We start from the raw sequence: 18813 nt of genomic DNA on the forward strand, positions 1-18813 counted from the left end.
AAGCAATCACTTTAGTGCGGGTTTTAGCTTTTCTGCTTTTAATCTGAGCTAACCACATTCTGAATTTGAGCCAGATGAAAAGAAGCAAACAAATCGTTGTGGCAGTTGACTTAGAAATTGGTCTCTAGAGCTAACCACCACTTTAAGCCAGAAGGGCGAAAATATTTTTTCTCCACATATCAGGTGTAATTCAGGCTCTGCTTAGCTAGTAGCAGGCTGACCTGTATCAACTTTGTTAACTGTGAGTGCACTGTATTTGCAGGACAATCACCTGGAGAAGTTCTTCACTCTGTGCCACTCTCTGGAAAGTCAAGTGACCTTCCCCATTCGACTGATGGACCAAAAGATCACAGAGGCTACACTGGAACATGAACTGAAACTCAGCATTATCTGTTTGAATTCTTCACGCCTCGAACCTCTTGTTTTGTTTTTACATTTAGTACTAGATAAACTTTTCCAGCTGGCTGTACAGCCCATGGTCATAGCTGGCCAAACAGGTATTTACTGATGCATGGTCTTAGAATGGTAATGTAAGCAAACTAAATATGTGGCTGTGGAAAAGCTTTCTAATTATTCAGGCTCAGGTTTAGTAGTTGGGGTAGTCCACTTCAGAAGGAGTTGTGCTTCTCAAGACACAATTTCACAACACAATTTAATCAGGTTTGATTAGATTATCTGTCCTCCTCTTCTCCCCACACATAAAACTTTCAGAGGTACCTCTCTTTTAGAGGTAAATTGTAGTTGTTTACTTACCTGGAGAGACATATCAGAAGCAGGATTGTGGTTTAACTTTGTTTAGAGTTCAGTTGCTTTGCAAGGAAAACACCGGCAAAATAACTTATTCTACAGCTGACACTGCTGATTGCACCACTTCCTCTGCCCAAGTATTTTTAGACAGAATTGGGTGAGCACAAAAACAGAGATGATATAGTCATGCGTTTTCTGTTTCTGAAGCTGCCAGCTGCCTATTACTTATGTTATATCTGGAAGGAAAGCATACTTGGAGAGAGTGGTGCAGTTGATTTCCTATCTCATTTTGATAATCAGTACTTGTCATTCACTGTATTATTTGTGGAAGAGCCTGGTAGCTTGTATTTCCCTGTCAGCTGGAGGAGAATGAGTATTGGTGCCTTTCAAGTAGGTATTTTATAGGAAATGCCTGAAGGCTTCTAGAAATGATAATTAACAGTTAGGGTCTGCCTTTTTGAAGCACCAATTGGTGGAGAAGCAGAAAGTAGGTCAATTGAAGATGGGTTATTGGTCTATATACAGTTTGATTCTGGCGTGGTATAACAATTGTTGTCTGCAGCTGTGAATTTGTTAAGGACAGAATTAAAGCATGTATGAATTAGTTGGAATGCCCTAACCTATTTGTGTAACACCCCTCAGGGCTAAGATTAACTCTTGCCTTTTGTTTCACAGCCAACTTCTCGCAGTTTGCCTTTGAATCTGTGGTTGCAATAGTGAACAGTCTCCACAACAGCAAAGATCTGAGCAAAGACCAGCATGGGAGAAACTGCCTTCTGGCATCTTATGTCTACTATGTATTTCGTCTGCCAGACCCTCAAAGAGAAGTGGCCAAACTAGGTAATATTGATGCAATAGTTGCAAAAGAATTCTTTTTTTTATTGATACATGCTTCTAAGTGTGCTGCTTCTGAGACATAGGCAACTGCCTATAAAATAGCAAAAAAGAACTTCTTATAACCAGACTACATACCTTTCAAGCACAGCACTGTTTAGATGCATCACTTTTCTGAGTGCTGCAGAGAGCAACATAGATTTGCCACCCATGATCTCTCTCCCACTGTCCTTTGTTTAAGATCCAGAGTCTTGGTCAGAGGGCATGCATTATGGCTACAGGCAACATGTAGCTCCATGGAGATGAAAGAGCAAGACATGTCCTGAACTGAGGCTTTCTTCAAAGAAATTTCCTCCAAAATTAAAATGGCCCTAAGATGCCAATTTCTTACTGGCCTGTAAATCAGTGAACTGCTTTCCATGCAAATCAACTTACTGCTAAGTGGCAGAGGGCCAAGCTTTGCTAATTTCTCCATTGCATTAAGCATGTCAGCAGAGAATAAAATCCTGTATGTTGGCCAATAGGTTGAGTAATATAATCCTTCCCTTTTATTCAGTACTGTTGAGGCCACAGATGGAGTGCTGTGTCTAGTTCTTGGTTCCCCAGTACCAGAGAGGCATAGATGTAGTGGAAAAAGTTGAATGGAGGGCCACCAAGATGATCACGGGACTGTAGCATCACTCCATGAGGAAAGGCTGAAAGAGGTGGGACTGTTCAGCTTGGAAAAGAGAAGGGTCAAGGGGTTCATATCCATTTCTGTAAATACCTGAATGGAGGGTGCAAAGAAAGACAGAGACAGGCTCTTTTCAGCTGTGCCCAGGACAAGAGGCAAAGGGCAAAAACTGGAACACAAGAGGTTCCGTCTAAGCATCAGGAAGCACTTCTGTACTGTACCAGTGACGGAGCACTGGAATAGGTTGCCCAGAAAGGTTGTGGAATCGTCCTCTTTGAAGATATTCAAACACCAGGACAGGGACCTGAGTAACCTGCTGTGGGTATACCTGCTTGAGCAGGGGTTTGGACGAGACGGCCTCAAGAGGTCCCTTTTAACCTTAACCATTCACTGGTTCTGTGACTCTGTTGGTGTCTATTGTCCTAAAACATATGGGATTCATATGATCAATTGCTATGTATTGATTGACATATCACCAAGCAGCTGTGCTGTGAGAACTAAAGATATGTAAGTCTTTTTCAAATATTCATGTAAACCTCCCATAAGGAACATTTAGGCAGACATTAGGATGTGCTAAAACCTCTAAGTTTGCCTACACTTAGAAAATCTTTATCTTGGAAAAATAAGATCTACAGGGAAGCTGAAAACTAGATAACTGTTTAGTGAAATTCCTGCAGGCAAATCTACCAGCCTTCTTGGCTACTTTGAGTATGGTGTTAAATTTTATCTGTTCAGGCATGTGAATCTTTTCTTAATCTACAGAAAAATTAAAAAGAGGCGATAGAGGGAAGAAAGAGCTACTACAATAGTGCTGCTACTCAGATAGTCTTCTTAAACTTTCACTACCGCAAGCACAATCACCTTATGAGCTGTAGTTTCACAAAATGTCTGTTCCTTGTTATTCAATGCCTAAGTAATTTGTTAACAAAGCTGTTGGTGGTGAGATTTTTGAGAGCTCTGTGCTATTCATATTGCTGGTGCTGTAGCAGCACCAAGCAGAGATCTCAGTGAATCTCATGTTTGTCTCATATAAATATGTTCTTCAGTCTTAGTTCAAACATCTCCCCATGGGCAGGTGCAGGGGGCAGTGCCATTCTGTCGGAGTCTCGTTATTACACATTTGGGCGTACTTCTGCAGTGGCTGTGGGGAGCAAACTTCTGCAGAGCCGAGTTATAAGCTGCAGCAATCCTGACATCACTGTCACACAGGCTGCTACTGATGAGGAGGTCAAAAGCATCATGTCATCCAAGGTAAGAGAAGGAAGTCAAATATCTGGAGAAGTGTATGGGCCAAAACCTGAGCTGAGAATCTAGATTTGCTCTTTGAGAGTTGGATTTGCTTCTTATGTATGTATACATATAAACCAGAGTTGGATTTGCACTGTATATATCACCAGAAGCATCCTAATTTCAGGATGTTTTTATTTTTTTCCAAATAATACACAGTTAAAACATCTGATGTTACAGCTTCATCGCATTGATAAATGTAGCAATTTACAATGCTTGAGTGACTACTGCCACTACATTGTCATTACTTTTAGTGGTAGGAAGAATCCCAGATGATAGTTTATTTAGGATGTAGAACTACCGAATATACTTAAAGGACCTTTCAAAGGACCTTTCGAGGGTGAAATTTAGAGCTTCCAAAACACAGCTGCAGTGCTGACGTTGGGCACATGATGTCAGTGTTGGTATTTTCGCTCTCCTGTGTCTGCCAAATTCAGGTGGTCTTTGGCCTCCTCGGGGGAGGAGGATCAGTGGGAGAGAAAGACGCAAAAAAGATGTTTAGGTGAACATCTGTATTTACCTGCCAAGAAAACACCACTGCTGATTTATTTTCTGGTAATTAGCATGTTCTATGTATTAGCTTATTATGTACATATTTCTTCTGGCCATTCTCTTCAGCCTGTGGATCACAGCTCCAGTCGGATGTCTTTCTACATTGAAGGAACAAATGATATGCCAAGTGTTTGTGCAAATCCAAGACCATCCAATAAAAAGGTAGCATACCAATAAGTATGAGGGTGCAAATTAACGGAGCCTGGAGTCTCTGGGGACAGTGCTGGTAATAAGCACTTCCACACGTGGAGAGGGGAGAGGGAGAACAAAATAACAACCAGTTTTGTTGAACAAGGAGTCTGTGGTGGAATACTGAATCTGTGGGTAAATATTGCCCAAACATTTCTGCCTCTGCTCCATAGTCTTTAAATTCTTTTTCTGGGACAGATTTAGACAAGTAGCAGCCTGCCTGAATCCTCCCTTTGCTCTCTTTCTCAAGGTGCTAGGGCCTCTGTCTTTTTTCACTGCTTTTTCCCCTTGGATACCTGCCTTTACATGTTACCGTAAATTGCATTCAGACGTGTTTGCCACCTCAGTCTTCTGTAAGGAATGTTTTACTTCTCCCCTTTTTGTAGCTTTTAGAACCAAGAAATTCCTCCTCATCCTGAGTATGTAACCCCAAATAGCTTTTTGACAACATAGAAGATACCATATTAGATAGCTAATTCCTCCAGAGCTGTATCTCATGTTTGGCATTAATCAGCAGGAGTAGCTTTGGATGAAGAAGCTTGGGAAAAACCCTACAGTGAGCAGTCCAGAACTTCTGTTGTGGTTAAGAGACACTTCTTTCTTATTCCTGTTTATCAGTTTGATTTGTGTCAAAAAGCATAGGTTCATACCCATCCTGAATCTTGTCTGCACTATTGTGTTCTATTGCATGTAAATAGCCTTTGGAATTTCATTAGCTTTATTTTTTTGTGTGTCAGAAACAGACAATAAACACTACAATAAATGCTTAGTCCAGGCCTGAGCTTCCTAAAAGTTTAGATCATTGGGACTGTGAGTCTTATGTTTGGATCTCACTGCAAAGAGAGTGGTGTCCAACTGAAAATTTGATGAATGCTCTGCTGTGGTTGTTGCTGTGTCTTTCTCTCCCACCACAGAGTTAATCTTACTTACACCTTCTCTCAAGAAACACAAATGTACTAAACAGCAACACTCAGGAGGGAGCAGAGGATGTGACCGCTCACTGCCAGGCACACAGCCAACAGGCTGAAAATGGACCAAAGGCATTTTCCAATTTGGGTATCCAAGGTTCTGGATCCACAGAAAAATGGATCCTAAAGCCTGTTTGCTACCATCATGCTCCTTATGCAGCATTTTAGTAAAATCCACCTTCTCATCCTACCGGGATGTCCACATGTCCCCAACCATCTACTGACTCCAGTATGAGTGATGTTGAAGGTGTGAGTGTTGGGGGTTGGTTGAAACTGAAGGAAGAGTTGGATGAAAAGCCATTTACCAACACTTTGTGTTTATTATCTAGCACTTCCATGAGGAGCTGGCACTGCAGATGGTGGTCAGCACGGGTATGGTGAGAGAGACTGTCTTCAAGTACGCCTGGTTCTTCTTTGAACTCCTGGTAAGATATATCAGTGGTGTTTTATATCAAGTTGACGGTGAAATGCAGCATGTACAGCAGGCACAGTTTAGTTGGACCACAATGTCTTCAGTTATTCAATCCCACTGTGACATTATCTGTGATATTATCTGTAAAATTCCAGATAATGGAAGTACATGTGAAGAATTCTCCATATTCACTCCCATTCCCAACTGACAGCCTGTGACACCAAAATCTCACATGAACTACATGCACAGCGGTCTACAGCTACAGAAGTCTGAAAGACATGTCAAACTGAGCCCGTTCTTCCTTTTCTGTGAATAACTGCTCCCATTTCTTACACTTTGTTAATAACATAGGTGAAGTGGCAAGGCTTCCCAAAGTCAGTTTTACAGAGCCCTGAGGTGACAGATGCCACTGGAAATTTTTTTGACATACTGGTTTCCACTGAAAGCATATAAACAACACAAGAGCAGATCAAGGAGTGGGAATTAACTCCGAAAGTGTTACTCCCTGTCTGTCATCATGAAAGCCAGAAGGTGCAAGCAGCAGAATTTCAGACCTTCAGGGGCAGGGGACCAGCGAGGGTCATCCCAGCCTCAGTGCTGAGAGCAGCCAGCCAAGTGATGATGAGCAGGAATCAGTGACCATCTACGGTCGAGCCCTAAGCTCTCTGTTGTCATTGCCAATAAATATAGGATTTGTCAAGTGGCTCTGAGAAGATGAGGGTGGCTACATTCAGGGAGAAAGAAGTAAGGAATCTTATGAATCTTACTCCCATGGACTAACTTAAAGCAGTAGTTATATCTCTGTTATATCTCTGTTTCCTTTTTTTTTTTCTTTGCAGATAAAGAGTATGGCTCAGTATGTTCACAATATAGAGAAACAGGACAACCCTCGAAGAAGCCGGTTCTCTGACCGTTTCAAAGATGATATTACCACCATAGTTAGCGTGGTTACTTCAGAGATTGCTGCACTTTTAGTCAAACCACAGAAGGTAAATGCATGAAATAAGTATAATGGCTGATCATGTTACATTACACTAAGCTGTATTTAATCCTGTTACCTTCAAGAGCGTCACAGGAATTAGACCAAATCTGAGGCTGTAGTCTTGGTATAGGAGGGAATCCCATTTCCCACAGACAGGAAAGGTTGGACTCCCTCTTTCAGTAGCTGAGTTGCTTTATGTTCAGTTGTAGGACATCAAGGTGCAGCCCATGTGTAGCTTTTTCCTTTTATCCGCCTTTCTCATTACCCGCAATCTACTGCATAGCGCTTCTTTCTACATTTGACTTCCCTGGTTGTAACATGAATGCAGTGTACGTCCTGAGGTCTGCAAAACCCAGCCATGAGTGGTATAGCCCCAAATATCTCTTAAGATGAATTGGTCACATGAAACTCAAAGACAAAAAATAAACCCTAAAACCCATGTAAGTCTTTCTCCTGGTGTATTTTAACGTTCCATTGACATAATGGGTTATGAAGCTAAAAGGATCATGAAATGCGCTTTGTATTTTAACATCACTACTGTCAACTGGCATCACTGATGCCACTCCCCATTGGCCAGTACATAAAGTGAAAGCCACAGATATGCACTGGGTGACTTCTGTTCACTCTGTTGTTGCAGCTGGCTTATTTTCATGCCCCAGAGCTGCCAAAGCACTGTGCTGGCAGGGCAGTATATTCTGCCACAGGGCAAACCAGGCTGGAAAGCTGACCTGCTCAATTACTGCTCAACCAGCTTGGGTCCCCAGTCCAGTTCTCCACCTGTGCCCAGCTGTGCTGTCAAGTGGCTGAAACTAGTGAAGGGCCACAACCAGACAAATGAGAGAGAATGGCAGAGGTGATCATCACTGTCCACCAAAAAGTTGTTTCTGAAGTTTTCAGCCTTTGTTCCACTCCATCCTTTGGTGTGCTACTGTGATAGCCACGTGCAGGAAAAGCATTTCATGGAAATGTTCACTTAGGCATCAGTGACTTTTTTTTTTATTATTATTATGATGTGTGATAAAAATTTGCTACATTAAAATGTTTTAATGGAACTGTAAATTTTACCAAGAGATTAGTATTTTATGGCTTCTTCATGAGAAATACACAGGTTTTTATGGACTGTTAATTCAATTCTATTTTGATTGAGTATACAGAGCCTAATTACATGTGAAAATCCTACTGCAGTGTTTGCAGAATTAAGGTTGTTGATTAGTTGTACAGAACAGCAGGAGCTGATACCTGTCTGCTTTTTAAACCCATGAAGTTACAATCTGTATGTTTCGATATATGGTTGGACATGTTAGATTGAACTGAGGTTTAGAATACCCTGTAAGCTGGTGGAAAACTATTTTTTTTCAGCACAGTTGAAAAATATTTTGCAGTGTAAATTCATATCATAAAATGTATATATATATATGTTCCTGAAAAGCAACAAAAAGGTTGAAAAATGAAAAAGTAAGTCATAAGCACCCTGAGGTGCTGCACACCTGCTCTCACTAGTCAGAGATAACAGTAGCAGCAACATTTTTTGCAATCATCTCCTGTCAGTCTTCAATTAACCCACCTGAGGGCTCTGAGCATAAAACGTGTGCAGACCCCTCAGGCACCTCCACAAATTCTTCTCGGTGAACTACATATGCTACTGAGCTATTATAATTTAAACTGATATGTTTGGAATAACTGTACCCTTGTTTTAGAGGGTACGTGGAGTTCTTTGTGTGTCTCTGGTAATCAGGCCAATTGTAAATATAAAGGAGTTTAGTTAACAAGTGGTAGAACCCACAGGTTTATCTTAGAGATAATATTTTTCTGATCAGTTTTAAACATTAAATTTCTAAACAAAATACTTGGCATTCTATCAGTATATCCAGTGAATATTTTTATTAATATCTTAAAAGAATACGTTGAATACCTAAACATTTTTTTGTAATGTTAAAAGTTCAATTTAAAAAAGAAAAAGAAAAAAAAAAAAAGAAAAGAAAAAGAGAAAGAGAAAGAAAGTGGCATATACAAGTTTGGAGCCCATAGGTAGTTCAGAACAGGTTTCAAATTCCATTTCAGTGTTGTCAGCCCAAAGGTTTGCAAAGATAAACTTGGTTATTCTTCCTATTCCAATTTCTCTCTGAAAGCAGCAACAGTTGAAATCATTTACAGGAGTGATTCTGCATAATTTTAACAAGATCATGTAAATTAGAGAAGTGAAACAATTTGTCCAGTCTATTCCATGACATGTCTCTGGGAGCTGTCCCCTACAGTATTTTTCAGTGATTCTAAAAAGTCTTCCACCTTTACGTGACATTTGTAAATCATAACAGTAATTCTCTCTCCCCACACCCTTATTTTTTTAAAGGAAAGTGAACAAGCAGAAAAAATTAATATCAGCCTGGCATTTTTCTTGTATGATCTTCTTTCTTTAATGGACCGAGGATTTGTGTTTAATCTCATCAAACATTACTGCAATCAGGTATGCACCATGTGTGATTGGGATTGTATTTGGCTTATGGCCAGTCTTGTGTTCTGTTGTGTTTGATTCATTTATCCATCAGGATCCTTTGAGTTGTGTTAAAGGGTAAGGTAAATTTCCTATTTCCTATTGCATATACAGAGAGTTTAAAACTCTTTTGATTTGTGGTCTGCAGGAAAAAAAGTGAGTAGAGGTTAGGATTCTTTTAGAAATGCAATACCTTACACTGCTGCAGAGCATCCATGGGGCTACTTTTCTTCCCTTCCTCTTTTACATCCCTGAGTAGCAGCCTTTGTGATCCTCAAGGCCTGCAGAGCATATAGAGCAGCTTTTGGTCTCTCACTAAAACATTGCTGTTATAGGCAAGATTTAGATATGGGAGGTTCAATCAAAATCATCCACCTCTGTCTTCTTCCTTTACAAGTGTTGTGGTTTATCCTAGCCGAAACTAGGACAAGCCTCCAAAAAATTAAAAATAAATAATGTTTTCAGGGTAATAATATGAAGTTATTTGTTGTGTTTGAGTTGGAAGGTTTTCCTTCTTTCTTGTGAATTGATATACCTGCTGCAGGTTTTCTGCCAAAACAAGGCAAAGCTGTCAGCTAATGGGAGATGGGAGAATTCAAGGTGTCTGCCACCCCAGTTTCCTATAGTATGTGCAAAATCCCACTAATGTCAGTATTATTATGAAGGGACATCACAAGACCACTGGTGCTGTGTGCTGACTAGCCAGCCTTTTGATGAATTTGCCACAGACTCAACAAATTTTTGTTTGTTTTTCATCTTGTTGTTATGGAAAAGGGAAAAATTATTATGTGTTTTTCTTTTGGGAGAGAAAAAATAAATGACAGTCTCTTGGGAAGTTGGGAAGTCAGCCAGAAGGGAAAAAAAGCATCACCCACCATTCCAAACAAACACCACCTAATGGATGGAAACAGTGGTTAGGTACAGGGAAACACTGAGCATTTTAATGCATGCTGGGCTGTTTCAGGAAGGAGGATATTTCACTGCGTGGTAATTTAAATAGCAAACACCAGTCACGAGGCACATTTTTTGGTTTGTTTTTCTAGCTCTCGAACAAGCTGAATTCACTCTCCACCCTGATTTCCATGAGGCTGGAATTCCTGAGAATTCTCTGCAGCCATGAGCACTACCTCAATCTGAACCTCTTCTTCATGACCTCAGCTTCTGCTCCAGCATCCCCCTCCCCATCCTTGTCCTCCCAGGTAGGCATCCATCAGGCAATGTTATGTGGACTTCACCTGAACAATGAATGTAGGGAAAGATTTCTGTTGCTCTGTATTATGCTGCTTAGGTTAGAATTAATCAGCCACAACTGAATCGGGGAGAACAATCTCCCTCTTGTAAAAAAAGGGGCAAAAGAGTAAAGACTAAGGAGTGCTACTGTGAAACTGAACCCACACAAGTTAAAATTTGTATGGCACAGATATATTTGTGGTTATTCTTCAGCATACCTCTCTAGAAACATATAAATAGAAAATGACTGTTAAGGTAGACATACAAGGTCTAAAAGGAACATGCTTCTGAAGGTACAGAGCTCATTTACAGGCATACCTATATTCCACACACACACAACCACAAATATGTATTTCAGTATCAGTGTCTGGAGACATTATGGAAAATTTGGCGTGTGGCAGTGCACAGCAAACTTTCAGTGCATTTGCCTTCTAGCCGAAGTTTCTGTTGTCCAAGTGGATGAAGGTGCTAGCACTATGTGAGATAGTGACTAAACCACTGTAATTTTCAATATCATTGAAAAATTTTCTGTTGAGCTGTAGTGTTGTGCAGAGAAGGATTATCATTCTTTCTGTGTTAAATAGCAGTGTTCTTTTCTTGGGCTCCTCCCCACCCCGTAGTACAGAATATGCTATGACTTTGCCAGTGATTTCTCTGAGTAATGGAGCAATTCAAATTTATGGTTTCCTCTTCAAGTGTCATTGCTAAAGATATGCTACATCTCATACCTTAAGGGTTCTGACAGGTCAATAATAGTAAATAATATTTTCTTAGAGCTTTTCCTGGTTTTCCTTATATATATTTTCCTTAGAGTTTTGCTTAATGCTAATCCTGAATGTCAAAGGGCTAGAACAGGGGTACACTGCTTGTGGGGGTGGGGGAAATCAGCATAGCTCTTGCAACTAGTTCTAGGAAATCAGAGCAGGGTAGACACCAATTTGATCATTTTCCTTCAAGCAGCATCAACTCTTTTTTTCATTTAGAAGTAACTTGTGAAGTGCAACTACACAAATAAATAAGGCTTCTGAGAACCTTGCATGATGTAATACAATAGCTGACCACCCTTGCACTAATTCTGATCTGTCTGCAGGAGTGCTACCCAACTACAGTTAGATTTTCAGTAAGAAATGCGGCCTTGTGAATAAATCTTTTGGAATTCCTGGAGAGTAGCCAAATTCACTTTAAGTGGATGTTCTTCACCTTAGTGTTATACCACACAAACAAATCACATCCAGTGCTTGTCTGCTTGAGGTTTAAATGGGAGTAGGTGGAGCTATGTGAATCCGAAATATGGGGCTACTCAGAGATGTAGGTTTCATTTGATCCGGTATGCTGGAAGACATCTTCCATGATGTGGTATACTGATACTTCATATGTTTGTTTTCTGGGACTATTCCCAGGTGACTGACGGAAATACTGGGAGAGAATATTGAACAATATAAATTAAAAGCAAATTTCGGACTCATAAACCCTAGTAGCTGCACTGTGGAGTAGAGTCTAAGAGTTATGCTCACCTGATCAGGGGATAAAAGCATTCTAGGTGACCTGTGGCACCTATGATTGGAGAAGCTAAAAAGTTCACAACACATATATAGCAGTAACTTTCCATTCCTGGACTGGCCGTATATCAGTCATAGTCATAAGTTGCAGGAGTTTGAACGCTGCTCTAAATTATGTCTGCTGACAGTTAGCTCAGTCAAGGATTTCCAGGGTGAAAGGAAACACTGTTCACACAACCTTCCTGACCTTACTTCCATGGTAGACATTGTGGATGCTGAAGAGTGCAGAGCTTCTGATTTCCAAAGTCCACCTCATCTGCTCTGCAACAGTAAGAGCAATGTAGAATCCTGAATGTGGAGAAAATTCTGACTTTCTCTCCTACCCAAACTGATAAATACAGCGTAGGAATTTTACGTCTCAAAAAATGTCAAATGAGTTACTGATTTGTGCAGAATGGAAAGGATGAGGTTGCATCCTAGCAAGCAACTCACTGAAAAATGGGTGCTTTTTATTTCACTCTCAGATATTTTCCTCCAAAATGTCCAAACTTCTTTTAATGTCTGTACTTCTCTGGTAGGATATTTCGTAATCTACATGGATGTCCCTACAACATTTTTAAGAAAGTTTCATTTCAGTAATCATCCTTTAACTACTTCTAATATACTTCTGCAGAACTCTAGCTCCTGCTCTAGTTTCCAGGACCAGAAAATCGCTGGTATGTTTGACCTCTCATCAGAATACCGTCAGCAGCACTTTTTGACTGGCTTACTCTTCACAGAATTGTCAGCAGCGCTGGATGCAGACAGTGAGGGGTGAGTATCCCAATCTGCAAATTTTAGAATAGAACATTGTCACACTATTACTATTGGCTAGGCCATAGTTTAACTACAGGGTAGTCCTATTTATCCCCTGGATGCGCTGAATATATCATAGCAGTGTTGGCTGGAGTTATGAGAAATAATATTTTCTGTCTTTGGCACAGAGTGGGTGAGTCCTGCAAAGCTTATTTGGTGCTCCCTCCATAAAGAAGTACTACTGCATGAACCTTCATAAAGGTTCATATAAAAATGCAGTGGATGTTTAGATATCTGCTACTGACATTCTCACAAACATTAATAAATCAGTCGTTGTGAAGAAAATTGATTCTGGAGAAAGGGAAACAAAAGAATGGTCTTCACCATCTTTAAATGAGTCACTCTGTAACATAGCAATAAAACAGTCATTGCTTTATCTGTGGTATGTTGATCTCAGTGAGTGAGAAAGTACTATTTGCAAGCAGACAGATCACAGCTTAAAATTTCAGTTGCTTTTCTCTGTAAAACACCACTGCATTTGTCTAAACTTAAGAGGTTAGATTAACTTTGTACAGAGTCTGATGCTTATCTTTAAGAATCTCTCTTCACCATTTTGAATTTTTATGAGATGCTTTGAAAGACTTGGGTGCTCTGAACTGAATTGGCCTCGTAGGACAGCTATCTTTTGCAGGGAACATGGCTCTCTGCTCAGAGTGGATGTTATTATATAATGAATATTGAGGTATTAATTTGTTTCTTCTACCGTCTCCATGTTTCTTAAACCTTTGATCTAAAAATAATTTGTGCATAATTCATTAATGGAGCTCGTGGCTATTTTTTGTGTTAACAGGATTAGCAAGGTACAAAAAAAAGCTGTCAGTGCTATCCTTAGCCTGCTGAGTTCCCATGACCTAGACCCACGTTGCTCCAAAAAAGAGGTGAAGATTAAAATTGCAGCTTTATACCTCCCTTTGGTTGGTATTATTTTGGATTCACTGCCACAGCTCCATGATTTTACAAGTAAGACCCTTATTCGTTTGTCTTTTTCAGCCTCTTCATAGAATCGCAGAATGGTTTGGGTTGGAAGGGACCTTCTAATTCCAACCCCTCTGCCATGGGCAGGGACACCTCCCACTAGATCGGGTAGACTCTAAGTACCTTGTCTAAACAATCTGACTTAAACATTAAAAGTATACCCTAAGTGCTGAAATTCCCCACAGTTCAGCAAGGTTGAATATTTCTTTACTTCCAAGTAAACAGGATTTTTAAAGACAGGAAAAATTTAAGTGTCCTCACCCGTGAACAAACAATAGACCAGAGATATATGTCTGTAGAATCTTGCAAAAAGAGTTTGCAAGAAATACTGAGATACAGATAGGTTTAACAGACAGTGGGAAAGAAAACAAGATTGATATGGACATTGCATTACCTCACAGTTAAATAAATTGGATTGTATACCCTCCACATTTTGCTATTGCTCTTTAGGGTTATTAACATGATATCAAAATTAACCTCTGGCAAGTTTAACTATCAGTCAGGAAATATGTTCTTATCACCTATTATAACTATAAACTTTGCCCGATATCATTAAGCCTTTTAATACATTTTTATCTAAGTACTTCTGTTTTTCTACAAGTATGTTCATATGAAGCTGCTCAAAATAACAATTTGACTGTTTATTTGAGAGTCGATCTTTGCTACTTGGAAAACTACCTTTCACTTTCATAAAAATAAAATAATGAAGACTACAGAAAATAAAAAGGTGTAATCTTTGAAGAATATACTTTTGTCACTGGTTCTGAAAATATTTTGCATTTTGATGTCTGGACAAAACAATTAATACTATGAATGTATTATTGAGCAGTTTCAGTCTAATAACATTAAAGCATTTTTTACACATAGGTTAATCAGGTCTCACTGCATTCTTCTAATATAATTATTGTCCTTATGCCACAGATGAAAAGGAGTCAGAGTGAAGAAGCCCAGGTGTACCGATACGGCTAGTTTTTAGAGTGCCTTTCTTTTGAATACCTGCAATATCAGAGGTTGTTGATCTTGTTCTGAACACACTGAGATTGGCTGGTCACTTAGTTTCTGTGAGAAACAGTTCTTGCAAAACACAAATGGACACTCAGAATCAAATGAGATTTTTATGAAGCTTGGGTATAACTAACTTTATTTGCTGAAAATTGATTTCAAGAACTTGCAGGGAATAGAAGCAGCCAAATAACTGAAATTAAGCTTGTCCTTTAACCTACAGGAAATATTGCCTGTGTTAGGTGTTAGCGGACTTAGGTACTTTCTGAATATCCCCAAGCTCAGGCATGGCATTCACATTGGTCCTTTCACCTGGAATAGACAGAAACTGAGCATGTCTGGCTTGGTTTTGAACTTCAGAGCCAACCTCATGTTTGCTACTGCCTTTGCTTTTAATTCAGCTTCCACGAACACATGGAGATTATTGGGCACATCTCCTTTCCCTGTGTTTATTTGAACAATTTGACATCTTTTGCGAGTGACTTCAAACGATCTTGCTAATGCTGTGCCTCTTGCTGGTTAGTACATCAGCCAGACCAAGTCTCAGGGATGGAGGTGCCAAACGTATTGTTAGGTAACCACCTAATGGAAGACTGTGACATGTGAGCAGCAACAACTGGATTGCTGATGAAGTCCCAATGGAATGTTTCAAATCTAGTTTCAGATGCACGCAGTGGAAAGGGGCGCACAGGAAACCCAGAAGAAGAACAAGAGTCTGCAGGGGCAATCAATCAAAATGTGGCACTTGCCATTGCGGGGAATCAGTTCAGCCTCAGGAGCTCTGGAATATCGCTGGCGTCCTTGGTATGTCCAGGGCTCTGCCAGTCTCCTTTCTTGCATATGTTTCCTTCTTGGTATCCCTTCTTGTGACTAATAACTAAAGTCATAAGAAATTGTTTTCTTCTTTCCTCCAAGAATGCTTCATGTATATTCCTCCTGTCATCTCCTACTCTTCTGTTCCAATCTTCTAATTGCCTCTTCACCATAAGTGATTCCATTTTTTTCTTCTGTGTGCCTATTGCCATCTTCACACCCAACCTAGTCACATTTTGACATCAGCAAATGCTACTATAACTCCCCATCTCCCACCCTTCCACCTCCCAGTCCCAGTCTCATCTAAATCCATGGAATTAGGGCTCTAGATCCATCTTTTCATGGAATTATGGGATATCCTGAGTTGGAAGGGACCCACAAGGATCATCAAGTCCGACTCCTGGCTCCACATAGGACCACCCAAAAATCAGACCATATGCCTTAGGGGGTTGTCCAAACGCTTCTTGAACTCCAGCAGCCTCAGTGTCCTGGGGAGCCTGTCCCAGTCCCTGACCACCCTCTTGGTGAAGAACCGTTTCCTAATATCCAGCCTGAACCTCCTCTGTTGTAGCTCCATGCAGTTTTTCTCTATAAATCTTTTTCTTTGTAATTGCTTTTATCTTCTGTGCAATTTGGCTGATGCAGCTGGCAAGAGGGGACCAAACAGTTATAGAATATATGCCTACATTATTCTAAAGAAATTAAAATACAGTCATCTAGCAACAGTGGTTCTGTGCTTCTGTCTTGCTTTCACATACATACAACTAAACCTGCTGTCACTAATACACATGCATAGATTTTAAAAATGCAGTTAGTATAACCTGAAAGAGGCTAAACTTACTGAAGCGTAACCTTGAGATTTGACTCCACTGAAATTTAAGTAACATTACTTCACTTGAATATCCTCCCTCTTCTTTTTCTTCTTCCAGCTGACATTTACCTTATCTGCTTCCAGCCCTACAGACAGAGTGCCACATTAGGTCCTGACACCACTCGCAATCTTTTGATTTGTTTCCTCTGGATCATGAAAAACGCTGATCAGAATCTAATACAGAAATGGATTGCAGATCTTCCATCCATGCAACTGAACAGGATTTTAGACCTCCTTTTCATTTGTGTTTCATGCTTTGAGTACAAGGTAAGTGAAACATAGCATGATTTTGTTGGCAAGTATTTTGTTTGTTTGTCTGGTGATCTTTTTTTGTTGTTGTTATTGTTGTTGTTCTTTTTTCATTCTGGCTGTCCAGGGGAAATTTGTTATCAATAAGTGTTAAATTAGCTCTTGTCTAATCTAAACTACGAATAGATAAATTAATTCAGATAAAATAACTGACACCAGCATTCATGCATAATGCCGTCAAAACCTTTGAGGGCATCTTATAAAGTTGCTTTATTATTGGTTGTATTATTTTCCTTATCCTGGCGATTTGAAGGCTATTTTGGATGGGTAATACATCCACAGGTCCAGTTTACTAATATTTTTTGTCTGTGAAGGAATGTAAGCAATTGGAACTGTCACTACTGGAGCTGTTCTCTTTATGCACTACCCATTTAAAGCAAGGTCCTGGCAGATGACCCTTCACTTAAGGGTTGGGTCTGGACATCAGGACTCCCGTCTCTGACAGAGCCTATCAGAAATGGGTCAAATAACTTTATCTCTGTGCTTTGATTCCTCACTCTGTAACACTGAGCTACATTTTTGTGTTTATTAACAGTATATATACTATCTCCTTCCTCATATGCAACCTTTAAGTATATGTGCCAACCTTTGTATACTAGTCAATGATATTCTGCCTGCTGTCCAAGTCTTTCCTGTTGTCTTTGGTTCTGGTGGTGTAACCTGGACTCATGTCCAAAGGTGGCAGCACTGATGGTGATTGCTTTGACTTTACTTTCAGGGCAAACAAAGCTCAGATAAAGTTAGCACCCAAGCACTCCAGAAGTCCCGAGACGTGAAGGCCCGATTAGAAGAGGCTTTATTGAGAGGTGAAGGAGCCAGAGGAGAAATGATGAAGCGCTGCAGAATACCAGCTGGTACTTCATACTCCCTTTCCCCATGTCTTTTGACAGGATCTCAAGAGGTTGTAGATGCAAATGTGTTTGCTGAATTTCTTAGAATCATACAATCATTAAGGTTTGAAAAGACCTCCAAGATCATCTGGTCCAACCGTCACCCTACCACCACTATCACCCACTAAACCACGTCCCTAAGCACCACGTCCAACCTTTCCTTGAACACCCCCAAGGATGGTGACTCCACCACCTCCCTGGGCAACCTGTTCTAATGCCTGACTGCTCTTTCTGAGAAGAAATGTCTCCTCATTTCCAACCCGGAGTTTCATGAAACCTGTGTTTCATGCACACTGCCTGTTCTTATCCTTATCTTTTTCTCCCACAGTCCTTTCCCTTTCCCAGCATTTTGTTTTGCTGTGGATAAAAAAATTACTAGTCTTTAACTATGCAGCAGGTAGCTAGGACTGGCCTCTTCTCAGGTGAAGAATATGAAAGCAAACAAAAAATCTGAAGATGTTCTGACAAATTGTTGTTAATCAAGAGCTATGAAATAGTGTCAGAATTATAAGTGAGAACAAATTGTAGCAAAAAAAAAAAAGTTTCATTTAATAAATGGAATAATTTTTTTGGTCTTTGACGACAGCTGTACACAAGCTGATGTTCTAAAAATGCTAGGTGAAAAAATGGTCCTATCGTTTTTCTAGAACCCTGAGGCCATAAAATCGAATGAGTCTAACAGACTTTTTCAGACCTGTAGCTCTGTCTTTCAATGAGCTGTTAGACTTCAGGTGTCCCCCTTTCCTTTGATCTCACTGATATATATTGCACTTTTAGGGAATGACAGGTCAGCGGGGCTAAATGAAAACCTGAGGTGGAGAAAGGAGCAGACTCACTGGCGGCAGGCAAATGAGAGACAAGATAAGTAAGTCATTTAATGAAAATATATTGCTTTTATTAGAACCAAGCTTTTATTATTATTATTATGTTTTGTTCTTTCTCATAGGATTGTTGTATTGCAAAATCAGCAGTCTCAATCCTTTCACTCCTCTGTCAAAGGGAAAGAAATAGAAAATGTTTATGCAGCAGAGGTATCAGCTGTTGCTGTAGCACAAGAAAAAGATCACGAATGCTTGAATGGGATGTTTAAATCACTATGCATTTTTTCCTTTTGATACCAGAGTGGGACACACTAGTCATTGGTACGTCATGTCAAATACTTCACAGAGGCTTGCTATGATGCTTACTTTGCTGCTGCTGTAGCACCTCACTGTGTTTAACACTGTGGTGTAAG

At 40.0% G+C, this 18813-nt stretch overlaps 1 protein-coding gene across 4 annotated transcripts in view; it reads left to right on the forward strand.

The window, feature by feature from the left end:
- Positions 1-18813, forward strand: part of DOCK8 (dedicator of cytokinesis 8) — a 92934-nt gene that overhangs the window by 52594 nt on the left and 21527 nt on the right. For all 4 annotated transcript variants that reach the window (XM_080573783.1, XM_080573784.1, XM_080573786.1 and 1 more), the window contains 14 exons: positions 263-497; positions 1423-1587; positions 3330-3505; positions 4160-4255; positions 5580-5675; positions 6502-6651; positions 8995-9108; positions 10179-10334; positions 12538-12677; positions 13510-13679; positions 15355-15500; positions 16465-16647; positions 17408-17543; positions 18357-18444. In XM_080573783.1, coding sequence (XP_080429909.1) covers positions 263-497; positions 1423-1587; positions 3330-3505; positions 4160-4255; positions 5580-5675; positions 6502-6651; positions 8995-9108; positions 10179-10334; positions 12538-12677; positions 13510-13679; positions 15355-15500; positions 16465-16647; positions 17408-17543; positions 18357-18444 — 2051 coding nt within the window. The remainder of the gene's footprint in view (positions 1-262; positions 498-1422; positions 1588-3329; positions 3506-4159; positions 4256-5579; positions 5676-6501; positions 6652-8994; positions 9109-10178; positions 10335-12537; positions 12678-13509; positions 13680-15354; positions 15501-16464; positions 16648-17407; positions 17544-18356; positions 18445-18813) is intronic.

Source organism: Anser brachyrhynchus, assembly GCF_964034855.1.
Source record: "Anser brachyrhynchus genome assembly, chromosome: Z".
NCBI lineage: Eukaryota > Metazoa > Chordata > Aves > Anseriformes > Anatidae > Anser > Anser brachyrhynchus.